Raw genomic sequence first — 16,849 nt, forward strand, 5'->3', positions numbered from 1 at the left:
CAGTTGAACCTAGGAGGTGGAGGTTGCAGTGAGCCTTGACTGCACCACTTCACTCCTGGGTGACAGAGCCTGGATTACAGAATGAGGCTCTATGTCAGGTAGTTTTAACATCTTGTCTTTTCTTTTGAAAGTAGATTACATTAAAAGTCAGGTCGTTTTAACATCTTGTCTTTTCTTTTGAAAGTGAATCGATTACATTAAATAAAAACCAGAAGCTTGTGAGCAATGTAGTATTCAAGTTTATACACTCAACCGGAATACCTGTGGTCTGAGTAACTTAGAACAATCTACATATTTACCCACGGCTAATCAGAAGTTAGGTATCTAGTTCTGCGCTCGAATCTGAAGGCAAGTGTAAAAAGTATTGGATTCTTACAAGGAAATCAGGAGAGAGTTCAGAAGGAAAGTCTGAAACACTGTGTTGGCTCTCCTGGGTTGTTAGCTATGGTTTAGTCCTGTGGGAGAATTTATTCTTGAACATGCTTAATCTATGCAAATACAACCAACCTTGCTATCGATCTCACTGCTCCCCAGTGCAGACTGGATCACGTACAGCAAGGCATCTGTGAGCCCATCACACTCTCGCATCCTTCTGCGAGCCTCCTCTCCGGCCGAACTAACATTCCTGTAAAGCAAAAGGATACGTCAGCAATCTTCATTGTTGTCACCAAAAGAATGTCTTTCCATATCCATCTGCTCTCATAGTTTTTTTTTTNTTTTTTTGATGGAGTTTCGCTCTTGTTACCCAGGCTGGAGTGCAATGATGCGATCTCGGCTCACTGCAACCTCTGTCTCCTGGGTTCAAGCAATTCACTTGCCTCAGCCTCCCTAGTAGCTGGGACTACAGGCGTGCACCACTATGCCCAGCTAATTTTTGTATTTTTAGTAGAGACAGGGTTTCACTATGTTGACCAGGATGGTCCCAATCTCTTGACCTCGTGATCCACCCGTCTTGGCCTCCCAAAGTGCTGGAATTATAGGCTTGAGCCACCGCGCCCAGCCTGCTCTCCTAGTTTTAAAGGAAATGCTTTTTTCCCCACTTTTTCAGAAGGTTTATCAAGAATATATCTTTAGTAAATAGGGATGGCTTCCACAAAACACATCCCAGAGTTGGGTAAGTCACAGATATCTATGATGCAACTCCTGCAGTAGACAATGCAGAATTCTTAACAAGAGATCTGTGAGTCCCATGACCACAGACGGCAGGGGACTTTCAGAAAGTCTCTAGGTTTACTTCATGTACAATCAGAAGCTTTTTCATTCAAAGGATTCTTCTTTAAGAGATCTCAAACACTTTCAAAAACAGGGTTTTTAACTTACTGAAATTCATCTGCCAGAAAAGATACCTATCTTGGCCCAACCAGAAGCAGACTTCTAGAAATTTATTCTAAGGACAGAGTTAGAGGTTCCTGTGACAATTTAGTTGTTCTGATGTGCATGATACCTCTTATGGGAAGGGGCTGCTCCAAGCTCTTTCCTGTTCTAGCACATGCTGAGCAAATGGCAACAGATGGGGCCCACTGTAATGAAATGTGTGGCTATGAAGCAGAGATATCTTTTAGTCCTACAAAAGACAGAGATAATCCTACTCGAAGGAAAGTCTTGGGGTGCTTTTAGTTACTCTACCACCTGAGAGTATGTTCTTCTCCTACCCATGGTTAGCGTTTGGTTCCAGTCGAGAATTTCTGCAATGACTTACTATAGACAATACAACCTATAAAAGGGAGGGTGGAGGAGGTGAGTTAGTGGGTGGTACAAAGGGATGGAAAGAATTTAGGGATCTTGGGGACAGGGGGAGGAAAAGAAGGATGGTTCTCAAACGTTGGGAGCATCAGAATCACCTCGAGGGTGCGTGCAGTACAGACTCTGCTGGCTCCATGCTGGAGTCTCTGATTCAGATGTCTGGGGTCGAGGCAGGTAACTTGCATTATCTGTGGTGATGCTGATGTTGAGAACTCAGACCCTAGCTCTCTAGGGAGGGTCTGGCTGGGAGGAGGGTTGTGTTCTTTGCTGACTGCTGGGGCAGCCATGAGGCAGATCCCAGGAATCTGTAAGCCTGGAGGGAATCTGGAGAAGTTGAATGAAATGAATCTCCAGCCCACTATAATTGACCCAGATAGTCTAATTTCATATTCACAACATCTTTTGCTGTTGTAGTTAATTCTATTTTACACATGATAAAACTGAGCCTCAGAGGTTGTCCAAGGCCACATAATAAGTGTGTGTCTCTGCTTCAGACGGCCAGAATGCTGGAGATCAAACCCAGCGAAGGCCAAGGCATGAGATTCTGGGGAATCAACCTATTTGCAATTAGCCTCCCGCTTCACACTCTCTTAGCTCTTTGAACCTCCTTTGCTGATCACCATTGGGTGTGTATTGGAATTACTTGGCTGTGACCTCAGTAATGCACTGGGACTTTCTGGGGGGTAGAAGGCATGTCATTCTTGTGTCTCTACCTAGCATTCAGCTGAGGAGGAGATGGAACAAAACCTGTGAAGATGGGAAAGAAGGCTTCAGGCCTGATGTCGAATATGAATGCAGAATATGATGTTTTAAGAATTAAAATAAAATAGGTTTCATGTTAAAATGCTACTGAACATAGTTTTTTGAGATCTAAAAAGTTCCATAGACGCGCTAAGATAGGCTCCGTCACCATTTTCGTGTAATGCTGGGAAAGATTATACAATTCAAATTGGTATTTTTGGCATTTGCTGATCTTCAAATATAAACCAAATTTCTCAGCTTCTTAGATAATATAACTAGGCAAATATTGACAGCATCTTTATGTAAAATTTTATAAATTCCATCTTGTGGTGGCCAACCTTTGTTTCTGACACAATCTGTGGTAGGGGCCAGAGAGGAATTAACTTTCTGCTAGGGAAAACGTGGTGAGAGGCATTCTGATATTATTTCAACCTAAAAGAATGGCCCTTTTAAAGAAGCATTTTAGATCATTCCCTCTTGAAATGATTTTCACCAGGTTGAGCTGTTAAGCTGTTAAAATAATAAGTCTGTCAAAGATTCCAAATCAGACCTCTTTGGCCAGAAGAATGTTGCCTGGCAATGTGTGATTATGTTTGGCTCTTTGCAGCATATTTCCAAAGTTACTATTTCCAAACAGCATTAATGAAATTCAGGCTGGAAAGCACCTTAAGGCAGTGTGTGTATACGCTGATCTGAAAAAACCCTCTGCAACTCTTCCTTGACTAATGTGTTCAGCCTTTCCTTCGAGTATCCATTTTGTGGAGGCAGGCTGCCTTCTGATTCACAAATTAACTTCCTAATGATCAGCCCTAATTTCATTGGTAATCATTAAATATGTGGGACCAACCAATAGGAAATAATTGAAACCTTCTGTGATGCTCACTGAATGGTTAGTTGTAATCATGGTCCTTAGTAAGTCCTTTGACAATGAATCAATGTCCAATCAAGAAAGTTCCTCCCTCCCATTGTATTTATACTATCTTCTGCCCATCACGAGGAAGGTGATTTCCACATCTGGTTAGAAATGAGTGTGGCAAAATTCTATGCATAAACATAACATCAGAAGTTGTCAATACTAATTTTGGCATTTTTCTTTATTCTAATTTCTATTCTATTATAGTCTAGTCTCCTCCAAAATTTGAAAAGTTATTAATTGGCTACTTATTAAAATGTGTAAGATATTGAAAGATGAGAAAGATTAATAAAAGACCTCTGCTTAGGGTCTCAGCAGAGAAGGGGAGTGACTGAGATACATACCCACACCAACACAGCACCGATGATACGGCCTTCAAGAGGGAGTTATCATACTGTCCACGGGCATGATGAGGCTCAGTATACATTTTTACATAAACTGTCTCTTTTCAATGGGCAATGGTTTCCTACAGGCCTTTTGGCTTGGGTTTCTACTTTTAATGAACTACACCTCAGTGCATGAAACATATCTTAGGAGAATCTTTGATTTTCACATTGGCGGTAAGGAGGGGTTCCTGTTTCTCCCATTTCCCCGTAAACGCAAGTTCTACTATTTCAATCAGAAATTTCAGCCTTTACTGTTGTTGGCTAAGACTTTTTATCAACATGTTAAGGCAAAATCATGTCAGCTTAGGGTTGAAATATTATAATCATGTTAACAGTATGTGATAAAGCTAAAAGCATCACAACTTGAACACAGCTCAAATTTTTGTCTCTACACGTTTACTACGAAATTTAACAAGACGTTTCATTATATAAATATAAACACCCTGATAACCTTCTGTGATGCTCACTGAATGGTTAGGTGTAATCATGGTCCTTGGTAAGTGTTTGACAACGAATCAATGTCCAATCTAGAAAGTTCCTCCCACCCATTATACTTAAACCATCATCTGCCCATCACAAGGAAAGTGATTTCTATGTCTGGTTAGAAATAAGTGTGGCAAAATTCTATGCATAAACACAGTATTAAGACAAATACCTGTAGACTATTTGTTAAAAGCACAAAAATATGTATAATATCTCATCTTTATTAGTAATCTTTACAATCGTGGCTGAATTGTCAGTTTCTGTGTCTTTGGGAAGTTCCTGCTAAAGGTAGATTCTATAATCTTTTTATCTGACAGATAAAATATAAAACAATTCATTTTTATATCTTCCAATTATAAGACCAATTTTTTTTTCTTTTAATGCAACTAGTTAAACTGCTTCCTTTCCCCTGTCTTCCGTGCTGTTTGAAATCTCATTTCCTTGAATCTCCACCACTCACTGCACTTCAACACACAGTGGTCTCCTAGGACCCAAAGTAAAACTCAAACCATATGTTCACCTGTATGACTATGGCATCTTCCAGGAACGATGTGTCTCTGCTTCGGATGGCCAGGATATTGAAGATCAAACCACAGAGAAAACCAAGGAATGAGATCGTGGGTAGTGAATGTATTTGTAATTAGGCTCCACTCTTAGCCCTTTGAACCCCGTTTACTGATCGTCATTGATTTTGTAATGGAATAATTTAGGCTGTGACCTCATTACTGCACTGGGACTTTCCGAAGATTAGAAAGCATGTCATCCTTATGTCTAAACCTGGCATTCAGCCGAGTGTGCGACATACAGTTGGCTATTACTGAGAATTCAGCACTTCCACTGGATTGGAATTCAGGGAAGCAGGGGCACATCAACTCTGACTGATTGACCTCTGAGCTCCATGCTTACAGAATAAGTATCAGATGTTTGTTCCACTATTTGAATACCTGCTTCTTAAACTGTACTTTGTGTTACAAGCCCCATCCTGAATTATTTGGGCCAGTCTCAATTTGCAAAAAAAAGAAAACGGAATTGAAGACAGCATACAGCATCGAGAGTAAAATTGTTTAGCTCGAGATATAAACTATCTCATGATTGTTCATAGTATTGACTGAGTGCTGAAGAGAACTGCACAGTTTTGTGGCCTGGAGCCATCAGATATTTCCCAGTTTCACACCCATCTACAACCTCAGGCTTGGGGGAAGAGCTTTCATACCTTGGTTCAAGGCTAGGTTGTATTCCTATGTCTCTGTTTCCTCCTCTCCTCTCTCCCTTTCCTTTTTGGCCTTCAGAATCTGGACTCCATTGGAGTTGTCTCATACTAAGCCCACCACATGTCCTTGAGCCCTGATTCCAGCCCTGCTGTAATCATCATTCATCAGGTGGCCCAGCCCTTCACATCCCTGGGCAGGTGCTCCCTGAGCTCCTTCATCTCATCTTCCAATTCATAACCAGCAGAGCCCAGGTGCTGGGTCTCTGCAGGATCTGGCCCGGGTTCCATACACTGGTTTGAGGAGTCCGGTGGGTTGTCCAGAAGGTGTTTGAAAGCAGAGCTGGGTTAAGGGATACAGAGAATTCCAAGGCAAAGTTGAAATACGAAGCCACACACTTAGTCCAGCCTCGATGCAACTCAGCAAGGCAGGCCGGGGAGGCGGAATCCACCAGAGATGATGGCATGGACCAGGGACCAGACCCGAGCCTGGGGATATCTGGGACCCCCATGGCAGAGCTGAGAGCCTCTGGACGCTTGACCAAGGATAAGAAGAGGCTGTCTGGGGTTCCCAGGCCCGCTGATCCCTCCCCCTGGAATGTTCTCCCTTCCACCTTGAAGCCATCAACTCTGACAGCTGCGGCTGCCAGGGTTCAAGCCGAGCACTGCCTTGTCTACTTTCTAAGCCTTGCCTCAGCCCCACTACTCCTTCCTTCATAGCTCTAGGCACGAGCTTTTTTCAGAGTGCCTATAACACTCGATGTTTGAGTCTGGTCCCACAAGGCGCTAGGGGGTAGGAGGGAGCATCATCTTATTTGATTGTGCTCCCTACTGTGCAGCACACAGTAGGAACTCACTGGATATCGACTGGATAAAAGAGCATATGGTTCTTTTCCGGACTCTTTCTAGACCAGTGGTTCCTAACCAGGGTGACTGTGCCACCAGGGAATATTTTTCATTGTCACAGCTGGGTGAGCTTTGGGGGCATTACTGGAATCTCATGGGTAGAGGTGGCCAGGGCTGCAGCCCCCAACACGAAGCACACCAACTGTTTCACGGCTGAGTGGCCTGCTCTGGATAACTGGGCTCCCTGAGGATCTAATCTGCATGTGTGCTTGCCAGCACCTAACCTGTGCTCAGCCCCGTGGCTTCTCAAACCTCTGCTGCATCAGCATCAGCTTTGGAACTTGATTAAAATACAAAGGTGCAGGTTCTTCCCCTACACTTCAATTAGTTCAGTTCCTAGTGTGTTCCACTGGTCTCCAAGTGATGAAAAGACACTCCACAGGTAAGAACCATGGCCTTAGCCCACGGCAGGAAATTCAATGTAGAAAGATAAAATACTTATTGAATGGCCATGAAGCCATGTGATTGTCTACTGTGTGCAGCGTGATGTATACACTCTGAACAATATTCCCTAGACTCTTCCTAACAGGATGGGGCTATGTGGCCCCCACACCCACCAGTGATGGCCTTTAGATTACACCAGTGGCCACTGGCTTATAAAAGTCAACCAGCAAATGATGGGAAATAACTCTAAACTTGTGAGAAGGAATCTCACAAGGAGAATATAAATATGGATTATCTTAATTTTTTGACCATGTAAATACCTACTCAGAAATTGATGGCTTTTTAAAACTCATGACAATCTTTTAATTCAACAACATAGCCACCCCCAGTAACAAGATCTCCAGAACTCCCCACCTCTCCTGCTTAGGCTAAGCAGAGACTGAATAGACCTAATAGCCACTCCTTCAAAAGAGACATATTATTAGCAGCCAAATCGATTATCAAGTGTTAATTACATGTAAAAATGCAAAGGGTTGGCTCTTTGGAGTTTGATGCCAGTGGTTAGCTCCCTTCTATGGAGAATATCCTTACATTCTCAATGGCTTGAATTTATCATAAATTATCTGATCTGAGTTAAGTGTGAGAATAAAATTATGCCAATCATCACGCTTTTCCTCATTCCACAAAGCACACTTGCTTTTGCTTCAAAAACATTAAATTTTAAAGAGATCTTCTATCCATGAACACCTAAATCAGGAGTTAAAAACTTTCTGTAAAGGATCAGATAATAAATATTTTAGGCTTTGCGGGCAGGGTTTCTGCCACTTTTTCTTCTCTCCTCCCCTTCCTCATTCTTTCAACAACCTTTTTAAAAATGTAAAACCTATTCTTACTTGAAGCCATACAGAAACAGGTCACTGGCACGATCAGCCCCTGACCTAGATTCTCATCTGAAGCTCAGATATAGGATTCAGGAGGTTGTCTGTGAACTCCTGATATTTTGTTCAGTTCTGTGTATTTTTATATGAACATTATGCACAGTTCTTTCTTCTGTGCTAGAGGTACAGAACTTTCAGCATATTCTGAGGCTGGGATCCTAAACTGTCTAAAAACATCTTACCAAAATAAGTAGTTTGAGCAGCTCCTGCTTGGAGCAGCAAGCTACTTTCCTAAATCTAGAGTCTGGGTTTCAGGAATCAAATATATTTGCCTCCTCAGGGAAACAGCAGCTCTGCCTTGTGTCCTCCCACAAGGCCTTGGGAGACTTTGTCTGTGGTTTCCAAAATCATTGTTCAAAACACCCATCCTTTTCCTCTGTGTGGGAAGATCGTCCTCTTCGTCAAGTGCCCAGGGGCGGGGAAGGAAAGGGTGTCTTCTGCCTGGCCACTGGGTCGGCTGACTCCATCTGCCTTTAATGCAGTGAGAGTAACCCAGCCAGAGCCTCTCTCTCTGATTACAGGGTCGAGGGCAGCATGAGATCCTCCAAGTCCGTCCATCCCCTTCCTTCTTCCCACAAAACCACGAGGGCTCATCCCTTTGATTTGTAGCTTCTTTGAAAAAAGGGGCTGGCTGGCTTTCTTATCACTCAAAACGTCCACACAGGTGGCTTCTCCTGGACCTGGCACGGTGCCCATAGCTAGGCTACTGAGCTGTGAAGGCGCTTTCTTCACCGTGGCCTCCTCATCCGGCAGGTGCTGCTGGGAATGGTGTGGACGTCACAGGGGACGTGCGGTGACACAGGGCAGCTGCTTTGGGCTGGCTTCTTCTCAGTAAATGTCAGCTGAGCAGCTGCTCCACCAGAGATCTCCCAGCACAGAGGGGAGAAAGACGCCAGGCGGGTTACCAGTTCCCCATAGGAAACGTATCTCCTGCAAGCGTGCGGCAGGAAAGAACAGAAGGTTTCCCAGCAGCGTTGGCAACTTTAGTCATTTATGTTTTAAAAATCTAAAACTAATGTAAAAATATTAAGACAGTGGGGGAAATGTTGAACTAAAAGCGATGTCTGTACTCTTCACTTTCCCTTAAGGAAATCACTGTGACCATTTGGTGTTTTTCAAGAGTATTTTCCACTTGTATTAATAAACTGTGTCGGTAAGATTTTGGTTTTTTTTTGCCATAATTCCTTAGGCAACTGGCTTTTATCCCTCAAAAGTTTGTCACAGTCTCTTCATGATGATAGCTACAGTCATTGAATGACTTTTGGTATTTCATGGTATAAATAGATCACAATATGTTTTTTCAAATTAATACCCTGTTAATGAATATCCAGATTATTTCTAATTTTTTACTGTATTAGGTAATGTTCAGTTCAATTTTGGAGGAGATATGGGCTTTAGAGGAATCATTCTAGGAAGAAAAAATAGCAGAGAGAAATGATTTCAAATCAACAAAGCAACCAACCTTGCCTGGGTGCCCGCTGTCTTCCATATGCAATGCTAAGTCTTGAGGTAAACAGGTGAGAGCACCTGGCTTTTGACCTTTAAAACGTCACAGTCCAGCAAGGTGGACAGACATTATATTTGATGTGAGTTACCATGATGTCATCAGCATGTAACTAGCAGTGTGGAGAATTTGGGAACCAATCATCTTTGGAAGTGACATCTAGATATGCAACAAAAAAACAAATACAGGCTGACATGGATGAAAATTGTACCCTTCATCTGTTTTAGTAAAATATTTCCTTCAGTTGTAATTCTGTAAATTTAGATATCAGTTATTTTCCTTCACACTTAGAGCAGAAAGTCATGGGTTGTAACTTAAAATATAAGGACACGGAACATAATAAACATGCTTCCAGCAAAAAAGCAGCTCATGCAAAGTAAACGGAAAATATTCAAAATGCATAATTGTAAATGTGAAGGGCAAGGCTTAAACTACAGTCACGCGCTTGGGCTAAGTTCCATCCGGGCAGGGGTGGGGTCGGCAGGCTCCAACCAAGGACAGGACCCAACAGGGAGCCACGGCATTCTGTGGCACATGTTAATTCTGGCATGTCACTCTCCACTTTTACTAAGCCTGGCATCCTAAGCCAGTGCAACATGTCTGCTAAAACTGTGGCTGGCTCATGGTGAACCAAGGGCAAATCTTGTTAATGCCCTTTTCCTCAACCACATCCCTGTGCTAAGTCCTTCCTGTGGCCACAGGTCAGTCCAGGTGGGTGGCTCTAAATCCTGGGCCATCCCTCACCAGAGGTTCCACTCCTGCCTCTTGCAGTTCTGTGCAGGTGGAAATGCATGACATATTGCTTCTTTATTTCCACAGGTTCACAGACGGAGAGAAGTCCTTCTACAGGAGCCGTACTTAATGGATTACTCATCCAGCTCGGATTTGGATGATCCAGATTTTGGACTTGTGAGATGATGAGATTTAAGACTTTGAGTTGGTGCTATAATAGGACGAAATGTGACTCTTTGGAGGCCAGAGAGTGGACTGTGGTGGGCCAGATAACAGCCCCTCCAAGAGGTCTAGACCTGAATTCTTGGAATCTGTGAACAGGTTACTTTATACAAGGAAAAATATAGATGTTGCAGATGGAATTAAGGTTAGAAAGTTTAAAACAGGGAGATTTTTCCCTATTTTGTCCCTGGAAAAATCTCCCTATTTTATTCTCTGCTTTCCCTGGCTGGAGTCAGAGAGATGCAGCAGAAGGGATGACAGAGATCCCAAGAATACAGGTTCTGCTCCGGCTGCTGGCTCTGATACAGGGGGAGCCACAGGCAAAGCAGGGAGAGAGGGAGAGAGAGGCCACTGGGAGTGCAGGGACTGGGGGCAGCTCTCAACTGATCACCACCAAGCCAAGCGGAGACCTTAGCCCCACGGCCATAAGGAACTGGATTCTGCCAATAACCTGCCGTAGCTTAATTCTCCCCCGGAGGTGCTAGGAAGGAGGGCCATCCCACCAGCCCAGCCAGTGAGACCAGTATCTAAAGTTCTGGCTCACAGAAACTGTGGGATAATACATTTGTGTTGTTTTAAGTCATGGAATTTGTGGCAATTTGTTACAGCCGCAAGAGGAAACTCACACAGAGCCCGCAGCTTGTTTTGCTCCCGGGTAGACGGAATTCTTCTCCGCACCACCCCTGGTGCCTCACGTCCCACTCCCTCCCAGGATACCTGCTCAGCCTGCGGTGGGCACGTGCAAGTTTCAAGAAGGGACTTCTAGAGAATGAAACAACTGGATTGCTTTGCTCCGACATAAATGCCATATACATACATACATACATACATACATACATACATGAATCAAAATTCTTCCTCGGAGCATGTGGAGAGGTGTGAGGTGGTGGCATAGAAAATACCTGCCCTCAGCAGGGCATGGTGGCTCATGCCTGAAATCAGAGCATTTTGGAAGGCTGAGTTGGGCAGATCACCTGAGGTCGGGAGTTTGAGACCAGCCTGGCCAACATGGTGAAACCCCCGTTTCTACTAAAAATACAAAAATTAGCTGGGCATGGTAGCGGGCGCCTGTAATCCTAGCTACTCAGAAGGCTGAGGCACGAGAACCATTTGAACCTGGGAGGCAGAGGTTGCAGTGGGCCGAGATCATGCCACTGCACTCCAGCCTGGGCAGCAGAGTGAGACTCTGTCTTAAAAAAAAAAAAAAAAAAAAAAATAGAAAGAAAAAGAAAAGGAAATACCTGCCCTCAACACTGCAAGGCCAGGCCACTGTTCGACGGGACTCAGGTGCACGCCAAGGCCCTCTGAATGAGCAGCACTGTTGTGATGTTGGGATGATGTACTTTCTGAGGCTGAAGTACATGCTTCAACATATTCTGCCCTATCTCTGTTCTCATCAGCTACAAGAGCGCCAACAAATTTGCAGCTATCAGCTTGGTCCAAACTGCTCTCCTGCCTTGTTGGTATCTTCCACTTCTGCCAGAAGAGGCCCCTGAAAACTGAAGTCTTTAGAGCTTGCAGAGAACAGAAAGTGCTGCAGCTGGCATTCTGTATCTGTCTAGGACATGAGGACACTGGATTATAAAAGAGAGAAATACGCAGCCTCCTAGCCCTGCTTAAGTGAAGTCTGCAGTGCAGCCTCGTTATTTTAAATGAATTCCCAGAACATTATCTGAAGCACCGACCATAAGTACCAGGCAGTATTACCAGCATGAGGATTAGCCACACCTCCGTAAACTTTCATTGGTTGCAAATAATGTAAGGCTGAATTTACTTGAAAAGCCCTTGACTTCTCTCTCTACGTATGTGTTTTGAAAGCTGGTCCCTCATCACAGCCAAGTCAGAATAATTTCCAAAGAAATAAGTTTGCCTAATTTTTTTTTTTTAGAGATTAGCACAGTCTTGCTGTTGGAATTGCTACGCATCTTACTGTCTTCCCCTAAGGAAGGCAATTTCTTTATAAATCAGGACAATGATGTCTCGGTAATTGCTTTGCTGAGCTGCAGGGACAGAACGCCTCAGTGGCTAAAGACCAACTACCTACTGGGGCTGGCCGTGAACACTGCTGTTGTTCTGTACCCAAAGCAGGTGGTCGCTAAGTTCATACCGCTCACCCCCACGTCCACTCATAAACGTAAGCCATCAGGAAGGGACGGAGGTCTCCTCTTTGGATGACGATTAAACACTGCACCGTTGTAAGACTGCCTGGATCCATGCCCTCTGGAGTTAGCCATGCATCAGGGAACATTGCTACAGAGAAGCCCAGAGCAGAACCAGAAATACCTGAGTTAAAAGACAGCCTCTTGCTGTCAAGTACTACCTAGGGTTTTAGCTACATGATTCCAATTAAAACTGATGGTCGCCACAGAGTTAACTGCTCTATGAAATGTCTGCTGAAAGTTTCCCATTGGGCTAAATTACAAGGATATCAGAGGGAAGAAAAGGATGGATGCTGTGTGGCTGAAACCATTAACTGTGAGCCTAATTGTGCGTGTGGCTCTTTGTGCTCCGCAAACACTCACACGCTGCTCACAGTTGTTCTTTCCTAACTTGCAGTACTTGGGAAGTGAGCTGGACTCACCAGGCCTTGATGATTTCATGACTGGACTATGTCTCCAGCTTGGAGTAATGCCATATGGTCCATCCCCTGGGTCAGTGCCCGCCCTCCCTGTGTTCTACCAACTCCCACAATGTTTTACTCTGGCACATTCATGGTGGGCTAAGAAATTCAGGGTGCATTTATATATTGGAAGCCCCCCATATCCAACCTTCATTCTGGCACTTTAACTTCCCATCGAGGGGCAAGTCTACCCACCACACACCATGGCAGCAAGAACTTCTATACTTGCTGAATGATTTGCCAGCCATGGCCAGTTACACACACAGCAAAAGGAAAATGTCACGGATCAAAACACAAATTAGTTTCAAATATGAACACTAGCTAGTTGTTTTCTTCTTTCTCTGTTAAACCAAATTATTTCTGGTCAACCAGGTGTGATTTATATGACAGGTCACAAAGCCTAAGGCTTAAAACGTATAAAATAAATGAATATGCTAGGAAACATTGCAGAAGACAGATGCAATATTCACTTCATCAAGCAGGTGGCCTCCAGGAAAATGACCACCACGTGACTAAATAAATAATGAGCAATACCAATGTGATCCAAATCCTTGCATTTTGAGTTTTGAGACCCCTATCTTCTAAGAAGTAGGGGAACAGAACTTGACTAATCCCTTATTAGTCAAGTTCTCATCTCATCAGCTATAAGAGTGCCACCAAATTTGCAGCCAGATTGTGGGCTGTAAGATTTTGCAGTCTACCCATCTGACAAAGGGCTAATATCCAGAATCTACAAAGAACTTAAACAAATTTACAAAACAAACAAACAACCCCATCCAAAAATGGGCACAGGGTATCAACAGACACTTCTCAAAAGAAGATATTTATGCAGCCAACAAACATGGAAAAAAAGCTCATCATCACTGGTCATTAGAGAAATACAAATCAAAACCACACTGAGATACCATCTCATACCAGTAAGAATGGTGATCATTAAAAAATCAGGAGACAACAGACGCTAGAGAGGATGTGGAGAAGTAGGAATGCTTTACACTGTTGGTGGGAGTGTAAATTAGTTCAACCATTGTGGAAGACAGTGTGGTGATTCCTCCAGGATCTAGAAATGGAAATACCATTTCCCCAAGCAATCCCATTACTGGGTATATACCCAAAGGATTATAGGTCATTCTATTATAAAGACACATGCACATATGTTTATTGTGGCACTGTTCACAATAGCAATGACTTGGAACCAACCTAAATGCCCGTTAATGATAGACTGGATAAAGAAAATGTGGCACATACACACCGTGGAATACTATGTAGCCATAAAAATGGATGACTTCATGTCCTTTGCAGGGACATGGATGAAACTGGAAACTATCATTCTCAGCAAACGGACACAAGAACAGAAAACCAAATACCGCATGTTCTCACTCATAAGTCGGTGTTGAACAATGAGAACACACAGACACAGGGAGGGGAACATCACACACTAGGGTCTGTGGGGTGGGGAGCTAGGGGAGGAATAGCAGTGGGTGGGGTTATTGGGGAGGGATAGGATTAAGAGAAATACCTAATGTAGATGATGGGGCAATGGATGCAGCAAACCACCACCATGGCACATGGATGCCTATGTAACGAACCTGCATGTTCTGCACGTGTACCCCAGAACTTACAGTATAATAATAATAATAAAAAGATTTTCAAGATTTGGCACTATGTTCTGGATTATTAACAGCTATCATTAAAACAACCTTTCCAACTGTCATTTCAATTTATCCCTAATTCTGATTATGCAGTCATGTAATTTTTCAATTTATTTACTTGGAGGATATTTTAACAAATCATACTTCAAAGACTTAATAAAGCTGAGAGTCAATGTGATTTTTAAAAGCTTATTTATCTAGATGGTAAGTTTTCCTTGAGGTCTATTTCTTGTTTCTCTGATTGCTTTGATCACTGACTGACAGCTTATTAAATACAAACAACCATCATCAAAAAACTGAAAGAGGCAAAGAACTGCATATACTTCCACAGACTCTTGTGTCTTAACCTCCTGTTTTGTGCAATTCTCTAGCCCCTCTCAAATATTGTTTTGTTCTGCGGAGTCACCCTAGTATTTCTGTAACCTGACTGCTCACTGCGGGGCTAAGTAATTGGAAGAAGGAGTCACTCAGCAAGGAAGGAAGGGCAGAGTCCCTGTTATTCTGCTGGTATCCAGCCCTGCTGCCTGAGGGCATCCAGCTCTCTCTGCTTTTTATGGTTTTCGTTATGGACTGAATGTTTGTGTCCCCCAACAAACTCATATGTTGAAATTCTAACCTCCAAGTCGCAGTGTTAGTGAGGACTTTGGGAGATGATTAGATTATAAAGATGAGAGCCTTATGAATGAATTGTCAATGCCTTATAAAAGGGAACTCCGGGAGCTCTTTGCCCTCTTTCTGCCATGTGAAGACAAAAAAGTCAGCTGTCTGCCATGCAGAAGAGTCCTCACTACAACCCAGCCGTAGGGGCATCCTGATATTGAACTTACAGCCCCCAAAACTGTGAGAAATACATTTCTGTTGTTTGTAAGCCATCTTTTATGTCATATTTCATTACAGCAGGCCAAACTGACTAAGACAGTCTTCTTATATACCTTCCCTGGAAAATGACTCCTTAATTTGTGGCAAAAATGCTAACAGAGACATTCCTTGGATCAAACTAGCTTAATTCCCATCTTTAAATTGGAAGGAAGTGATTGAAAATAAAAACCACCTTTCCTATAGCCTCTTAGAAATTTACCCATCTCTGCTAATTGCTATTTCATAAATTGAGAAGTTCTGACAACTCATTTAGTAGTTTTTTACTGGGGCAAAGAACATGACAAATGTTAGAAAATCCAGAGTCCAGTTAACTTGGCCAGAGATTACTGTATAGCTCTAGCTAGGTGAATACTGTATTAAAAACAGACAAATCATCATCACTGGTTATGAGAGAAAGGCAAATCAAAACTACATTGAAATACCATCTCACGCTGGTTAGAATGGTGATCATTAAAAAATCTGGAGACAACAGATGCTGGAGAGGATGTGGAGAAATAGGAACAATTTTACACTGTTGTTGGGAATGTAAATTAGTTCAACCATTGTGGAAGACAGTGTGGTGATTCCTCAAGGACCTAGAAATGGAAATTCCATTTGACCCAGCAATCCCATTACTGGATATATATCCAAAGGATTATAAATCATTCTATTATAAGGACACATGCACATGAATGTTCACTGCACCAGTGTTTACATGATAGCAAAGACTTGGAACCAATCCAAATGCCCATCGATGATAGACTGGACAGGGAAAATGTGGCACTTATATACCATGGAATACTATGCAGCCATAAAAAATGATGAGTTTGTGTCCTTTGTAACGACATGGATGAACCTGGAAACCATGATTCTCAGCAAACTAACAGAAGAACAGAAAATCAAACACTGCATGTTCTCACTCATAGGCGGGTGTTGAACAATGAGAACACATGGACACAGGGAGGGGAGCATCACACACTGGGGTCTGTCAGGGGGAGCTAGAGGAGAGACAGGTGGGGGTGGGGAGTTGGGGAGGGATAACATGGGGAGAAATGCCAGATATGGGTGATGGGGAGGAAGGCAGCAAACCACATTGCCATGTGTGTACCTATGCAACAATCTTGCATGTTCTTCACATGTACCCCAAAACTTAAAATGCAATCAAATATATATTTAAAAAAACAGACAAATCAAGTTTTTGACTAATGGTTACTTAAGACTGCCAAGAAGTCTAAGGACCACTCTCCTTGTTTAAGAATGAAAATATCTTATATGGAGGTGATGGGGGATGGGAAGAAAGAAAAATTATAAGAACACATGCCTATTTCATATAAGAAAAAATATACAGAAAACAGGAAGACTTAAGATTATTTGGCTTTTCTTTTTCCCTGAAAGGGAGAAGGATGTAATTTAATCTTAATTACTAAAATCTATTCTTAAATTTCTAAAAGAAATTTCTGGAAGTCTTCTTAAAAGAAAGCAGGAGTTATTTCTGTGAAGAGAAGCACCAAGGAGGTCTTGCAAGTTTATGCACAGGTCTTAATCACTAGTGGGGAATAATGC

At 42.8% G+C, this 16,849-nt stretch overlaps 1 protein-coding gene across 1 annotated transcript in view; it reads right to left on the reverse strand.

The window, feature by feature from the left end:
• Nucleotides 1-16,849, reverse strand: part of LOC108295990 (catenin delta-2) — a 688,803-nt gene that overhangs the window by 63,077 nt on the left and 608,877 nt on the right. Inside the window, exon 12 of the mRNA XM_017518360.2 lies at nucleotides 508-625. Within this exon, the coding sequence (XP_017373849.2) occupies nucleotides 508-625 (118 nt within the window). The remainder of the gene's footprint in view (nucleotides 1-507; nucleotides 626-16,849) is intronic.

Source organism: Cebus imitator, unplaced genomic scaffold, assembly GCF_001604975.1.
Source record: "Cebus imitator isolate Cc_AM_T3 unplaced genomic scaffold, Cebus_imitator-1.0 Scaffold674, whole genome shotgun sequence".
Lineage (NCBI taxonomy): Eukaryota > Metazoa > Chordata > Mammalia > Primates > Cebidae > Cebus > Cebus imitator.